At 31.9% G+C, this 16,278-nt stretch overlaps 1 protein-coding gene across 1 annotated transcript in view; it reads right to left on the reverse strand.

Moving 5' to 3' along the window:
- Window positions 1-3,967: 3,967 nt before the first annotated feature.
- LOC124353981 (forkhead box protein J1-like) overlaps window positions 3,968-16,278 on the reverse strand; it is a 48,082-nt gene continuing 35,771 nt past the window's right edge. The window contains exons 3-5 of the mRNA XM_046804082.1: window positions 12,299-12,474; window positions 9,843-9,981; window positions 3,968-8,869 (exon numbers count right to left, since the gene is read on the reverse strand). Coding sequence (XP_046660038.1) covers window positions 8,628-8,869; window positions 9,843-9,981; window positions 12,299-12,474 — 557 coding nt within the window. The 3' untranslated portion in view covers window positions 3,968-8,627. The remainder of the gene's footprint in view (window positions 8,870-9,842; window positions 9,982-12,298; window positions 12,475-16,278) is intronic.

Below are 16,278 nucleotides of genomic sequence, written 5' to 3' on the forward strand. Positions count from 1 at the left end.
AGGAGCAAATTATTCCAGTTGACAGGCAAGTCATTGAGCTCAACTGCTCAGATACTGCACACAGACCAGGAAGAGCGCCCAGAGGCCATCCTAGTGACCCAACTTGGACTTGGACAGTTTAAATTAGCGACCACTTCGTTCAAATTTCGTCTTGGGGACGTAAAATGGCTGCTTAGAATTGTAATGACGTTGATTTGAGTGTCATTAAACTGTTATGACGTGTATATAATTATCGAAAAATTATAAAAAAATCACTTTCGGTTGGAAATACACTTTAAACGCTCTACTGATAAGAAGTTTCCGACTACTTTGGATTTCACTGACTGAGGTATTATTTAATTTTCCTTAGTATATTCCGATCGGAAGTGATTATTTTTGTTTTTTTTTCTCGATAGTTATATATGTATTAGTCGGCGTTGAATTAATACCTAAAATCAATGTCCTAACAAAATTATAAATACCACTCTTACCTCAACCACTCAACCAGTGAAATCCAAAATCGTTCAAAACTTGAATCTGTAGAGCTTTTCTTCGGTTATTTACCGACCGGAAGTGATTTTTCGTCGATAATTATATAGGTAGTCGAGTACAGTTTATTGATAACAAAAAAAATCGTCGTCCTAACTCAATCAAAAAATACCACGTTTACCTCATTAAACTGAAGTCCGAAGTAGTTGAAGATCTAATCATTAGAGTTTTTCAGGTGTATTTTATTTCCGACCGAAAGTGATTTTTTTTGGTTTTTTTTTTCCGATAATTATATACTACTCGTCTACAGTGTAATGAATACAAAAAATTGTTATTATAACTCATTCATAAATACCTCAATCGGTTTACCTAAAGTAGCCGAACTTCTAATCAGTAGAGTTTTTTTCGGTGCATTTTCCGACCGTTAGTTTGATCTGTACCCGAGCAACGCTCGAAAATTGCCCTCCTTTTCTAAAGGGTTTCCGGCCGTCAGTGGCCCCAATGTCCCCGAAGGGGTATTTAATTTTTTCCACAGAATATAGTTGTATCAATTATACGCTTGAGCGAAGCTCTGTTTTGTTCTTTTTCTTTCTTTATCCAGTGAATCCAACATCACTTTGGTGCCTTATACTCGGCCAGAATCGAACTTTGTAAAGTTTCTGTAGCTATACAAGAAAATTTGTGGTACTAGAGTTGCTGTGAGAGTTAAATTTGCCTATTACATCTTTACACTTTCTATAAGGGCGTAGTTTACTAAAAGCCCATATTTTTGGTAATTTACCTTTTACCAGTGAACTCATTGGCAAATAACACACAAAACTTTCCCCGGATCCCCCGGTTTTCGGACCCCCCCCGAACGAAATTTCTGGCTACGCTACTGACCTATAGCACTTTATTCATTTAAGAAATTTTTGGAAAGAGGTGAATTTATTGGGAAGTAACTATTATATACACGCTATGTTGTCATCTTATTATAATTAAATTAATGGTATTTCAACAACAAATTTGTGTTTTTATTTGACAGTATTCTTATTATGTTTTACTTGACACTACTCTTGTGCATAATGTGCATTTCACAAATAAAGAAATCTTGAACTAATTTAGTTGCAAGTGGCATGGATAAGGGCAGTGATGATTTGAGTGATAGCTATCTTGACATTTCTGAAAACATTCTAGATATGGAAATATTGTATTAAAAAGGTTTTAATCTTTTAAATATAGGCTATAAACAGTTTTAATTATTTTATTAGAAATAACTTTGGTTTTATGTTAAGTACTATGAATTTCAAAGCTTGTGTTACATTTACTTGCACAAAAATGACACATCCTTACAAAAATGTGTGTTACCCAACTTGTGAATAAAATAGGCCTATAATTTTTTTCACTAGAATAAGAATTTAATTTAACATAAAATAAATAGATATTTGTGTGTAAAATATATTTTTTTATCTGTATGGTTTGATAAACAAACTTGAATTTTAAAATTTTAATTTATTAAAAAATAAAAAGAATTAAGAATATTATATTGTTTTTCATATGTTTGTGAACTACATTTTATAATAAGTAAAACTAAATAAAAAATTAATTGAAATCGTGAAATAAGAGCCAGTCACTATTTTGCTTAATCTCTGAAGCCCTTAACTATGAACACTGAAATAATATGTCCCTAAAATATTACTCTTTCATTTTAAAAGTACATAGAGACCCTTCATATTACATTAGAGTGCATTAACTGAAAGCAACAGAATTCAGTTGCAGGATTCCTTCACACTCGCCGAAAATAGTTCAACTTATTGTTAATTAAATCGTTTAAGCTATTCAATAAGATATTGGAATGTTGAAAATAAATTCAAGTTATTTCATTAGTACATAAAAATTTCAATCTCTGATTTCTTTCAGGAACCATTACTTATCTTAGGGGTGTTTGGTGTGCCATTTAAAAAAATAGGCCCATGGTGTCCCTATATTTCTTCAGGAAATTGTGTAAGAACTGCTGTTATTATTCAAATACTTGTTAAATAAGATTTTGAAAATTTATTAATTTGTTAGTGTTGATTTTGAATTTGCATTGAAGGTCAACAGAACATTTTGAATTTGTTCTTTTCGATTTATGAACAAATTAAAAACTATGGCCGCAGTTTTGGTTCTTGTAATACATAATAAATTACATGATTCTGATAAAATCAATATTTAAAATTGTCTTTTCGTTTTAGGGCTACTTGCTTAAATCTGGGAAGTATTGTCTACTATAAAATTTGGCAAAAAAGAAGTTACGTCCTTGAAATCTTCATTGACTACTAAAACGTCATTTAATTCGATTTTTTTCTGAATTATTAAAAAAACTATCGCATAACTCCTTACTAATTGCATGTGACATGATAAAAACAAACACAATTAAAGCTCAAAATGTTCTGTTCAAGTCTGTTGTATGAACAGTCTCATAAGTAAGAAATGTAGTTAACTAACAGCTTTCCCTCAGATCATGTCAGAAAATATGAAATAAGAGATACTTGGAGAATAACAACATTATGAATAAGACCTGTTTATAAACTTTCACAATAATGAACCGTTGTTACTTATGCTAGATGAAAACACTGCTACTGAGAATCTGACACTATATGTAATAACTGTAGAAACATTTAACTCATTAAAATATGATTTAATTATAGTTTACAGACTTATTAAATAAGCTATCCATGAAATTTTACAATTTTTATATGATGGCATTATTTTGTGTCAGATGGCAATTCTAAACGCATTAATATCAATATTCTTTTGTTTATTTAGTGTAATACATACAATTTGTAGTTTTAGAGTTTATCATAACTATAATATTAGTGACTGGCATTGTTGCATGGCACTTATGATGGAATTCTCATTTTGAAATAGGTAATACAAGAAGTTTTGGTTTTAGGTTACAAATCCCTTATTATCTGTTTAGTAACTTGGAAGCTTCAATTTCATCAAGTTTTCTCTTAATTCTAACATTAATCCCCAGATAAACATTGTGGAGGATAATTAATAAAGGTGAGTAATGAAATAGCTATTTACCTAAGAAGGTAAGTTACAGCCAAGGAAAAGTTGCAGATGATGCAAAGCTGAGTTACACTTACTATCGGAATTCCACACAGAGGTTATGTAATTTAAGTACAGAATTTTACCAAACTGTAATTTTAGGATATTCCTTAAAATAAGCTACATTTTTATGTCTAATTTAAACAGTAGTTAAGATTATTTGAACAAGACAAATAATTATAATTATAGTGTGCTGACCAGTCATTAGTTCTATTGTCAGCTTAGATTGTCATTACGTCAGCTTATAAAATACTGTATTACCTTAAAATTAAAAGATTCTTCACCCTGGTAATTGACACTAATCAGGTGATTAAATAATTAGATCCATGGATCTGCATTATAAGGATAATGAGGATTATTACATGATTTATGGATAGAAAGATTTAATATAAGGGGTTAGGTAAAATAATAAAATAGGCAAAAATAAATGGATACATCACAACTTTTTATTCCCAATTGATACTAAATACATATTCTTATTATGGTAAAATGTATTGCCAATGTTACCGCTTCAAAAGCTGAATATTGTCTCATGGACGGCTGATTTATAAAATTACTTAAAGTATTATAAAAAAAAGATTCGAGCTATAAATAAAGCTAAATTGTGCATTTTAAAATATTACTTTAAGCATTCAATCTATCTTATCATATCTTACATTAAACTTTACTTAGTATGTTATCTTCACATAACTTTGGAAATAATATATACATAAATATAAATTAATGGTAAATCGATATTACTTTTCTTATTTATTAAAATTAGGTCATTCACAACCATAGAATTTGTTGTTTTAATTAGTAATAATCTTAAGCTTAAATTTATGGTTTTCTGGACTGTTCTGGTTTAACCAGGGTCAATTTCAGAAATGCCATCACAAAGAAAAAAGAACATAAGTTAGAAAATTTTCAGGGGTCACATTCTGAAAAGGAGTCGGATTCCTGAGTGTATAAAACCTCAAACCAAAACATCCACATACAACCCGACATGTACTAACCTAACACATAACACACTCTAGATAAGACATACTTATAAGATAAGACTAGACATTGGACGGAAGAAACGTCTTTGGACGGAGCTTTGATTTCATTCTGTTAGTTTTATTACAGTGATCAACATCAATGGGAGAAGAAATCATTTAGTGAAGATTTAATGTCACAGAGGTTTACACGTACAACAAAAGAAGTGGATACAATTTTGTGAATACTTTAAACTAAGTCTAAAATATTAAATTTAACACTGTAATTACTTTTAAAACTGCAATAATAACTAAATAAAAATACCACTATTATAAAAGTATTAGCATGTAACAAAATAGTATATTATCAAATACATCTGGTTTGTTTTAACCCTGGTAGAGCCAATGTTTTCCTTGAGTTACTACAAACTGCTGGAGCAGTCTATTACTGAATACACATTGAAAGGAAATTAAATTGATAAATTATACTGTTAATATCTATTTACTATGACTATGCATCTACTATATATTGCTTTATTTTAAGTAAACATCTAAAAAATATTAATATTTTAAGAACTATACAAATTTTTGTAGTATTTACTTTTCTTTTTAGTCAGTAGTGAGGTTGGAGGAAGAGAGTTCAAGACAAATTGTCATAAAATAATGTACAATCTTCTGCAAATTAATGGAATCAAGCGGAATCATTTTTATTTTTGTGATTCTTTTGGTTAGCAGCACTGTTGCATTTCTTCTATCAGCTGTTATAAATTATTAAACTCAACAGCTGTTATTTTTTTGTCAGAAAATGGCATTGGTTTTCTGCGTTTTGCTTGCTCTGCTACATTCTGATCAGATTTTTATCTTTGTGTTAGCCATGGGTATCACATCAAGAAAGAAGCAGGCTATCATAATACTGAGTGAAAACAATTGTTGACTGAAGTCCTAAAGAAAAGATGCCTGAACTGAGCAAGAAAATACAAACATTGGACTAAAGAGTTTTGTTTCACATGTAAGACATATTTTTGTGCGAGTAGTGAGAGTGCAGCACATGTGCTGGAGTGCTGATGAGAGGATCTCTTATAAGCATTGCTCAACTTGTGAAACACACACAAAAGAAAATTTTCCGGCGTTGTTAGACCTGAGACACTTGTGTTAATAAATGGAGATAAATACATTGAAGTAGTGTGTTCCAGTCATTCCGTTGCGTTGCTTCTGAATGTGTGCACAGATAGTTTGGGCATTCTCCAACAGGATTTAGCACCCTGTTTCATTGACTTAAATACCATTGAAAATCTCTGGGCTGATTGCAAAGAAAGACTCAGGAGGATGGGTTGCACAACAAAAGACAGGATAATTTCTACACTTTTGAAAATCTGGTTCTGGGATGATTCAATTCTAGGCATTAGTAGATCCAATGTCTAGATGGGTGAAAATGGTAAATGATTATAGGCAGTAGGTATGGCCACACTAAATAGTAAATTTAATTTAGTAACCAGTATATAAATAAAACGTTCTTCTTCAAAAATTGTTTTGATTCCATTAATTTGGACAGGGGTGTGCTGTATATACCTTTTGGAAAGAAATTTGCATTGATCATGTTTGTAATTCCACCACTTTCTTAAAGTGTAATAATTCTTTAACTTTTCTTATAGATGCAGAACTCCTGAAATGATTTTTCCAAAACTTTATTTTTATATAGTATACCATAGTACAGATAATAAACTATTTTAATTTTCTAAATTTTGTTGAAATACTTATTTCTTCAGTACTAAAATAGGTTTGACATTAGAATATGTATTCTAATTCATATTAAATACCTAACAAATAGAAAAGTTATTTTAAGTGTATTTAAAATATATTTCAGGTGAAAATAAAATGATGTTTAACTCACAAAAGATTTGAATTTAACTAAACAAAAATATCATTGTTCTCAATTTCAATTAGAAATTTCCTTATTATGATACACACCTTAATATAATGCTATCATTAAAACCAAAAGATACTGTAGCTCATACCAAAAGCAAGTAATGTGTAATTGGGAAGGATCATATCAATAAGTTGGTATTTTATTTTTTCTAACAAAAAAGGTGTATAAAGCCTTGACTATGAAACCTTCAAAAACAAAACAGGTTATTAAATAATGCTCACGAAGAATGTGATTTAGTTGTAAATGATAGGTTATAACTTAGGAGATATTTCCAGAAAATTTCAGAAATATACATCTACTTTTCCAAGTATAAAGCAATAATATAATATATTGAAGCGTTCCAGTGTAAAAACTATTATTGCTTTCTACATATTAAACATAAAGCACTTGTACAATTGACTTATAATATTATCATCTTCTCATCTCGTAAACTTCATATATCTAATAATTAAGTTTAAATATTAGGTTCATTAGTATGCAAGTTTTATTTCCTTTGTACAGTCACTGCTTGATAAGTACAAGACTGCTTGTGGGGAATGACAAGATTCGGCTTGTTGAGGGATTCAACTGATGTTTAAATTAGGAAGTTTCTGTGTAGGTAACAGACTTGTGGTATGTGTGACCCAGATAGAAAATGTACTGTTCAATAATTGCAAGATTTATATGAATAGTCATAGCTTTAATTGTTTTCATTCATAAATTGCATTATTTATCTAAAATGAAATTAATGAAGTTCGTTATGGCTACATGCTTGGATATTTCATATTCTTTATGATCAGATACGGTATATTAAAAAAAAAATTGAAATATATGTCAAATACATTACTAAAGCATACAAACATTAAATTACATACAGTAACATAATAAATAAAGATCAAACAAATAAAGATTTGATTATCTTGGATTAACCTTCTATTTCATGAAAATGTTTTATCTCATAAAAAATTAAAAATGTCTATTTATAAAGGTGAAGATAGGACTTAACAGACAACCTCTAGAAAGACTTTAATACTTTTATTTTTATCTACAAATTGTTAAATAATTAGTGGATATAACCGAAATCCATTGCACAATCAACTCTATTTTTCTTCACCACTCGGCTTTAGAGCTTCTTCAATTTTTCACAAGAAAGTGTTTTGTGCTCGTTTCAATTTTTTGCATAGCCTTCTAGTTTATACCAAATTTGGAGGTGAATGTTAGAAACCTTCAACTTATTGAGGATTTGAAATGAACGGGATTGGAATTACCAAGAAGTGACTGTAATCAGTTTCTGGAAATACATTAAACTCCACTTCTAAAGGCACTGCATGCGTTAATATCTTGTTTTGTAATCAATAAAATTTAACTGTATAAAAATCCACTAAGTAGACTCAAATGCAGAAGAAACCCTTAAGAATATTTCTTACATTATTGTATGTACACAATATACAAACACAGGTAAAAAGGCTTTCATAATTGAAACAACTGATATGATATTAAATGTTGCACATCTGATCGATGTGGACAGACAGTGATACCAACCCAACCTAGCCTAGGTGATAACAAACAACAGTGATGCTACTACGAAGACACTATAAAGACAACAGTCACAACCGATATAGGATCATATCCTGTATTGCATTTGTTTAGTAAATAATATGACCCTTGGAAATTGTTAGTCGTTTTGGTTTGTCCAGTCAAGTTATTTCTCTAATTAATCCCACATGTAAACTTCTTTAAAGGTTAATTTTTTATAACAATACTGCCAAATAATATAGACTATAACGGATACAAATAATATATTTTAATGCTGTATACGTCCCAATGTGGTTTATGGGACATCCATTCAATTTTTAAGCATTGATGTTGGTACTTTTATCAATATTTATAAATTTCAATATTTTTAATTTACTATGTAATGGAAGAAGTCCATAGTAGTAATTTACATATTTCATGTAATAATGACAGCATTGGTTTATTAAGGATATATAATATGCAATATCCTTATATAATAATAAAGAAACCTAACACCTATAAAGAGGGTCTTACTTGAAGTGATTATTTATAAAATATTACTATAATAAACTAAGGTACTTTTGGAGAAATATCGTATCTGGTCAGTTTAAAATTTGAATTTCATAGGGGAGATTCACATCACCCAACATACTTTGACATTGATGTTGGGGACAAGACAAATCAAAGACTCAGGACAAGACAAGCTTTTACAATGAGTCGAGCAGTGAGTGGAGCAACTCAAGTTGAGAGTCGTCCCAGCCGACATTGCCCAGCAGAAGATTGGCCAGTTCTTCCTCAATAGCAGAGTCCCCGGCGAGGATAGTGGGGAGTGGAGTCTCCAAGGAAGGAGGAGGGGTCAGGTCTGTGGATGGAGGAGGTGGGGAGCTCGTCTCTACAGGGATTTTACGGCGTGTCCGATTCCTTCTACGATTCGTTAGCCCGGAACTTCCTAAAATCAAAAAGTATTTTGCCATTAGAAATTCTAAATTGCAAAGGCATTATAAATCATTAGCATTAACAGATATTCATACTTTTTACCATTCATTAGCATTTAGACTCTAAATCTAAGTTTCTATAGTCAAACATTTATTGGCGTTTCAGTGACAAAATCCTATTTATAACACAGTTTTAAACTTTGGCCACATGTGCTCAGATGATTGACAGGCAGCTGTTAGTGTGTTCTTTTAATATATAATGCTTATACTTCACATCTGGCATTAGATACATGGTAAATCACTGTCTAACAGTATTCAGTGATCAGACTCTGGACATATAACAAATGCAGCTTAAATACTGAATAATACAATATAACTAATGAAACAAACTATTGTTTTTTTTTTACATTAATCAGCATCAGTGGAGTAGCAAAGGGGTGACCTTTTTTGGGGTGACACCCACCCGGTCTCTCAACTTTAAGAACAATGTACAAACAAAAAACAATTGAATCGCTAGCACACTGTCGTGGGGGATTCCCCGTCCCATACTCATGATCTTTAACGTTTCAGTTGCAACATTTTTCATTTTTTTCATGAAGTGTGTTGTGTTTGGTTGGTATGAATAATTGTTAAACGAATATTATTCTATAGTGATAGATAATAAAAAGGAAAAAATATATTATATCCATGACCTTTATCATATAAAATGTATTGCTTTTTATTTTTGATGGGGTGACACCACCAACTTCCGCACCGGGTGTCACCCAAGGTAGCTACGCCACTGATCAACATGTTAATAATATTAAGAGTTATTACTAAAAGTAAAAATTGCCAGATAAAATACCAATTAAACTCTCTTTGTCTTTGGCCAGTATCATGGAATCTCCAAATTATTGTGTTTTAAATTATAATTTAAATCATAAGATCTTATTTCCTTCTTGTTATACAAAATCAGGAAAGAATTTTCAGACTATATCTACGACTCACCCAGTCGTCTTTTGTTACGTTGCCCTTCTTCTAATCTCTCCAAATCCAGCTTCCAGAACCCACCTTTCCCCGGCTCATCCTTGGATCTGGGCACCTTCACGAAGCACTTGTTCAACGATAAATTGTGTCTGATTGAGTTCTGAAATAAAATACAGCTTCTTTCAACCAAATGGGAGAGGTTTTAATGGATTTCCAAGGAGAAAACGAGTTAGTGCTGCCACCCATATAGTTACACGTAAGTTTTTAAACGTAAAATGTAAACATTCTAGAATGCATGTTTAGTGATTTTTTTAGATTTCATAGGAATCAGCCTATTACAATCACACTCATAGTAGACTTTTGGAACATTTTTTTCATTTTTACCAATCACAGTCCCTATAAAAACTATATTCAAAAATGTACGTATTCTGTATGCATATACTATATATGCAATATAATATTGACTTGTCAACACAATAACTACCCTTATTTTTTAGCCATTAGAATTTGTGCAAAATATTACTTAGTTTTATTGAGAAAAATTGACACATTTTTTAGAACTTTTATATTTACATATTTTTAGGTTTCCAAATGGTGGCTTTTCAAAGTTTGGAAAGTGAATGGTTATCTCAGTTATTAGGCATTGTAGAGTAAAATGAAAAAGTGTTGTAGAATTCTCGTAACACTTATAACAGTGTTTGTTCTTGCATATCTTTTTAATAGCTTGTAAGGTTCAAGGAAGCAGCTGTATTTTGTTTTAGGTAGTAAACAATAACATTGATTTATTATATAGGTAAATATGTGTACATAACTTATTAATTTTTAATTGATTGCAAGCCCTCAGAAGGGTTCACTTCTCATTGGTTTATAATTTCCAGTAGAACCTTCGGTCGTTACAGAAAAAAAAGATATGTCACTTAAATCTGGGTAACCCTATCAATGTCCAGGAGCAATCTCTTACTTCAAATGTCTAGATATAACGGTGAAATAGTTGATATTATGCGAGTTTACTCTGGAAGATGACTGTTAGAGTGGGTGTAGCTGCCTTAGTGTTGCTAGCCAAAACACGAGGGAGTACTGTTTCCTGGACTGGACCTGGAGTACTGTTGACTGGAAGAGATTGGAACAAAGCTAGTCTCCCGTTCTTCCAATGTGACATTGAGATACAGTGCGAAGTGCCCACTATGCCTCATCATGGAATTTCAACAGGAAGCGGCCCCTACCTTCAACCTTAGCCATTTTGAATATCCTGTCACTATGGAATCAAGTGCAAAGGTCCTTCCAGGAATAAGTGCAATGAGGGACTTCTCAGCTTCTTATTCTAAGTGAACTGATTGCAACCAAACAAGTTTATGATTTTAGAAACCGTTTATTATATTTGTGGCAATTTTGATCTTATAATGTTTCAAAATGTTTGATAGTGTTACAAGTTTTATTAATCTTTCAACCATTAGCGTCATCATGACAGTAGAAATTAACCATCAAAACTAAAAATGCATCAGTCATTTATTTTTGTGTTTTTAGATAACAATCACACATGAAATCTACCTTTCGTCCAAATTGTACCTCAAGAGATATTGAAACATATTTAAATTGATTACCACTATTAATTTTTTTTAATATCACTGATTATCATCAAAGTTATATTTTTATAATTTGATAAATAATTCTTATTTTGCTCTCAGTTTAATATTGATAGTTTGATTGGGTTAGAAGATATTTTGGATAGTTGCACCAAATGTTGGTAAACATAGTAATAATATTGTAGTTAGGTGAACTTTGAAATGAACAAAATTACCTGTAGTCTGTAGATACATAAGTGAAATTAATTATATTCAGCATTTTTAAATAACTTTTCACACATTTCACTAAACATACACAATTAGTTGAATTTGATAACTAATAAAATAATTAATTAAAATGGTTCATCAATAATGAAAAAAAATGCAAAAATAGAATTTTTATTAAATTCTGCCTTATTTTATTGTTTTTGGTTTTTATTATCTATTATTTTATGTTATCTATTATTTCTATTCACTTTAAGATCATCGTAGAAGCGCATTGGAAGCGTGGACATGTGCTGACTACACCCTTGCTCCATTACTTGTAACAAACAAACAATAAAAATTATGGTATCATTCCTGAACTATAATATGCTAAGTTGGGTAACACTTTTTGTACATAACAACTTGTTCAATCAACCAGAAAAATTATTTTACTTTTTATCAAACTCAAAAAATTAAAAATTAAAATAACATATTGTTAGTTAAATTTTTAATCTCAGTTTTTTCTCTGAGGGGTATTGTGACTTGTCTGATCCTACCCCTAGTATTTATGACACTGTATTTTCTCACCTTTAATGTACCAACACAGTATTCTAGATTACCAAAATAAATAATAGATTGAAAATAAAAATTATAATTCTTAGTTGAATAAAAGTTTGAAAATATGTCTAAGGCATGGGTCTCCTTTCCTACCTGCCAGGTAGGATCAGCATTGCGGTAGTACATGAAGTTGTCACGTATCCACGCGTAGATTGCTGACAGTGTCATCTTGTTATTGTTGGCTCTCATCGCCATACAGATGAGTGTCGCGTACGAGAAGGGAGGCTTGTGGTCACCACAGGTGCGGTAGTCCTCAGCACTTACTGCATCTACAAAGTTTGTGTTTAGATTTCAAAACAAATAGAAGTAAGTTTAAGTATAACTTCCTACTCTGAAGTTCATAAAAAATATCTATCCAATGAGCAACTGTTATATCAGGAAATGTCTGATTGGTTAAAAAAGTTGTAAAAATAAAAATCCTGTTGTAAAATTATATATGTATGATGAACACGAGAGAATCCTATTCTCAGATCATCTCTAAACTAGAAAATTCTATTCTCCTTGTTTATCCCAATGTCCACAAAGTAATGACTGGATGGCTTAAGATAAAATCTTAAAACATTCTAAGAATGTCTCTTTATCTCTTCATGCAAGGAAAGTACTAATCGATTCTGGTGATTTTAGTTCCAAGAGAAGAGTAATTTTGAGGGCCTAAATGTTTAAAAGAAAAGTGGGTGGGATACTTATATGATCAATTCAAATACAGCCAAAGACAAAGATGTATGATTTTGAAACTACATAGCATTTTGCACCTATTTTAAGTAAGATTTACTTATTTCTAAATGTTATTATGAGAAGTCATACATGCTGTGCAAAATTGTTTGTACTAAATATTTGTTTCTTAATAAAGTAACTGAAAACTACAGAACAAAGAAAAAATGATTTAATATTATATGGGAAGGCTGCCAGGGGCAGATTTGCAGAGGGTGAAGAACTTTGTGGTAACCTTCTTTTAACTGATACCCAACATCATCATATCTGATAAAAGGAACGATCGTAGCACTCTAAGCAGCATCATCACCAAAATAGGCTATGGGCCTCGATACAGCAAGAAATCTATATAATCTTCAAGATGAACGCAAAGCCTGTCACAATAACCAGTTGGATGTGGATGTATCTTGTTTGTATTGTTACTGTGTACCAACCAGACCAAAAAGTTTTAAAAATCAAAAAAACACTTAAACCAGAATATTCTTTTTTTATTTAAGGTGGTGTATATCAAGTACAAGTTATTAAGCATAAACGATCTAATTATTAAAATCCAAACAGTGCCTTCTTAAAATCGTGTTATCCGTCCATCTTTCTGCCTGAACCAATCTTGATAGAATGGTCCTAGATACTTAAAACGTGGTATACCCACTGTTGGAACAGCCTTATTGATTTTAGGGTTAAAAGGTTGAAGGGCAGTCCTTCCTCTGTTGTTACATTCTGTCGAGTCCTTCGATACTCTGTTGCATCGATTTATTTAGAAGCATGCTAAAGAGAATTACATTAATACATTGTTATTATTTGAAATATTTTCAAAAGAAATTTACCGTAAACCACAAAAAAAGTTAAGTAGTAAATGACAGCTTTATAGAAAATTATTTAAAAAACGGCTTAAGTATTTGAATCGCGATTTGTTAAAAGGGCATTAGTCCATTTTTTTGAGAAATTCACTTTTTCACTGTTTTGCATTCTTCAGACATAGATTCATCTAACTGTGTTAGAAAGGCACAAATCCACCACATAGCATAAGCTACAGAGCTTGTTTGGTATTGAAAGTTTTGTTAAAAGGGCACTAGTCCGGGACTTGTGCCCCTTTAACAAAACGTTTGTTGGCAGCACTGTCTCCAGCTGTGTTGTTTAGTTTGTGTCTCAGCTGTTTCCCATTCCCAGATTGTTGTTCCAGACTAACCTTCTGCATTTTAAGGTTATAACTTGCTTTTGTTGTCAAATGCTTTGTGTTTAACATGTCAAACGACGGTTTTCCTGTTTTAAATGACGAAGTTGCAATTGAAAAAAAATATTTCAAAGAAGAGGAAATATGATCCTGAGTCCTACAAGAGGAACATCTTAAAATGTTCCATTTTGAAAGGAGAGGCATACTCAAACCACAAAGGAAACTTTGTGAATGAAAAACGTCCAAAGTTATCTTGCAGGTAAGTTTTTTACAATAATAAGTTATAGAAAACTACTGATTTCTTAAAAATGTATTAGATATAGCCTAGGCCTAGTGCAACGTAAGCAGCCTACATCAGTTACTGCTACTTTTTAATGGGTTTGTTTGATTTTTTTGTATGCCTAGTACAGTTCGATATTTTCAAATGCTTTTTATGATGATTTTGTTTGTTTTTTGTGCAGGTGTCGTTGGAAATTCCTTGAAAAAATAGGAGAGGACAATATAAATGATATATTTGCCAAATTCCATGATATAAAATCCAAAAATGAACAGGACCTGTACATCCAAGGGCTTATAAAGTCCAAAGAAGGAGGCAAAGGAAACACAACTCTACTGAACGATCAGCATCGTACAAATACAATTTGTTGGTTGGTAGCACCAGAACAAACGTATGTATGAAAGCTTTTTTATCTGTTTTTCTGTGTCGTCCAAAATAGTAAGGCGAATCAAAGAATTGAAACTAAAGGGCCAGACACCGGAGGATAAAAGAGGAAAACACATTTCTTTTTCTCTTGATTTAGAAAAAAAGCTACAGTCAAGAGTCATATTGAATCGTTCCCGACCAAAGAATCACACTACTTAAATAAAACAGTGTACTATTTAAGTGTTGGTTTAAATTACAACACAATGCACAAGTTGTACACTGAGAAGCAGTAGCTTCCAGCCTTAGCAGTAAGCAGGAGTTTCTACAAAAAATACGTACAGGAACACTTCAATTAGCGGTTCGGTAGACCCCAAGTTGACACCTGCTGCACTTGCGAGGAGCTCAAACTTAAGTTGAAATCTCCCCACTTGAAAGACGCAGCTAAGCGTGTTGCGTCAGAAGAACTAATGGTCCACATCAGGAGAAGTAAAAAGTTTTATTCTGCACTGGAGTTTGAAAACTCTGAACAGGCACAAGCTGAAGAGCCCCATGTATTATCAATTTCAATAGATTTTATGCAAAACATATCTTTGCCTAAAGTCCCAGTTCAGGAACTTTTTTATCTCAGGCAACTGACCATAAACGTATTTTGTATTTCTAACATAGCACTATGTTTGTCTATGACGAAACAGAGGCAAAAAAGGCCCCAATGAGGTCTGCTCTTTCATTAATGACTACGGTACCTGAATGATTTGCCTAAAAACCAGTATTCTGAGTTAAGAATATTTTCTGACAACTGCTACGGGCAGAATAAAAATCAGGCCTTGAGCAGATTTTTGTTGTATCTAACAGATTCTAATCAGTTTTCAAAAGTGCAGCAATTCTTTCGTGTAAGGGGACATAGTTTTCTACCATGTGACAGAGATTTCGGTCTTGTGAAAAGGCAACTTAAGAAATATGACAGACTCTTCACTCCCTTGACTCCCTATGAAGTTGTGGAGCAAATTGTTAAAAGCAGCATACCAGGAAAGTTTTTGGTTAAGAAAGTGAACTGTGATTAAATATTGGATTTCAAAAACTGGTGGGGCAAGCATTACAAACTCCTCACAGTTTCTGATGAGACGAATATCTTGAAAAGAGAGATTAGGGTTTGCTTTGGTATTAGTAAACTATACCACTTTATGTATAGGTCAGACTTAAAAGGGTACATCACGACCTATTCCACAATTAATGGCCTAGACAAGCAAACATTTTTCATGTCTGCTCAATCAGGTACGCCTTCAGCTCCAACCAGACTTGCATACCCGGGAGGGAAAATACCCTTGAAGGAAGCCAAGGCCAATGACATCAAGAAAGCTCTTCAGTATGTACCAGTAGAACATCTGGAATTTTATAATGAACAGCTGAAGAAGAAGATTTGAGTACCAGAGGTTGAAACCTTATAACACATTAAAAAGTGACCAACTAATACTATGATTAAAAAATATTTTCTCAAATCAGATTAAATGTTTATTTTGTTAATTTTACTAACTTATAATCCAAATGCTA

The sequence above is a fragment of the Homalodisca vitripennis genome, chromosome 2 (genome assembly GCF_021130785.1).
Source record: "Homalodisca vitripennis isolate AUS2020 chromosome 2, UT_GWSS_2.1, whole genome shotgun sequence".
Taxonomy (NCBI): Eukaryota; Metazoa; Arthropoda; class Insecta; order Hemiptera; family Cicadellidae; genus Homalodisca; species Homalodisca vitripennis.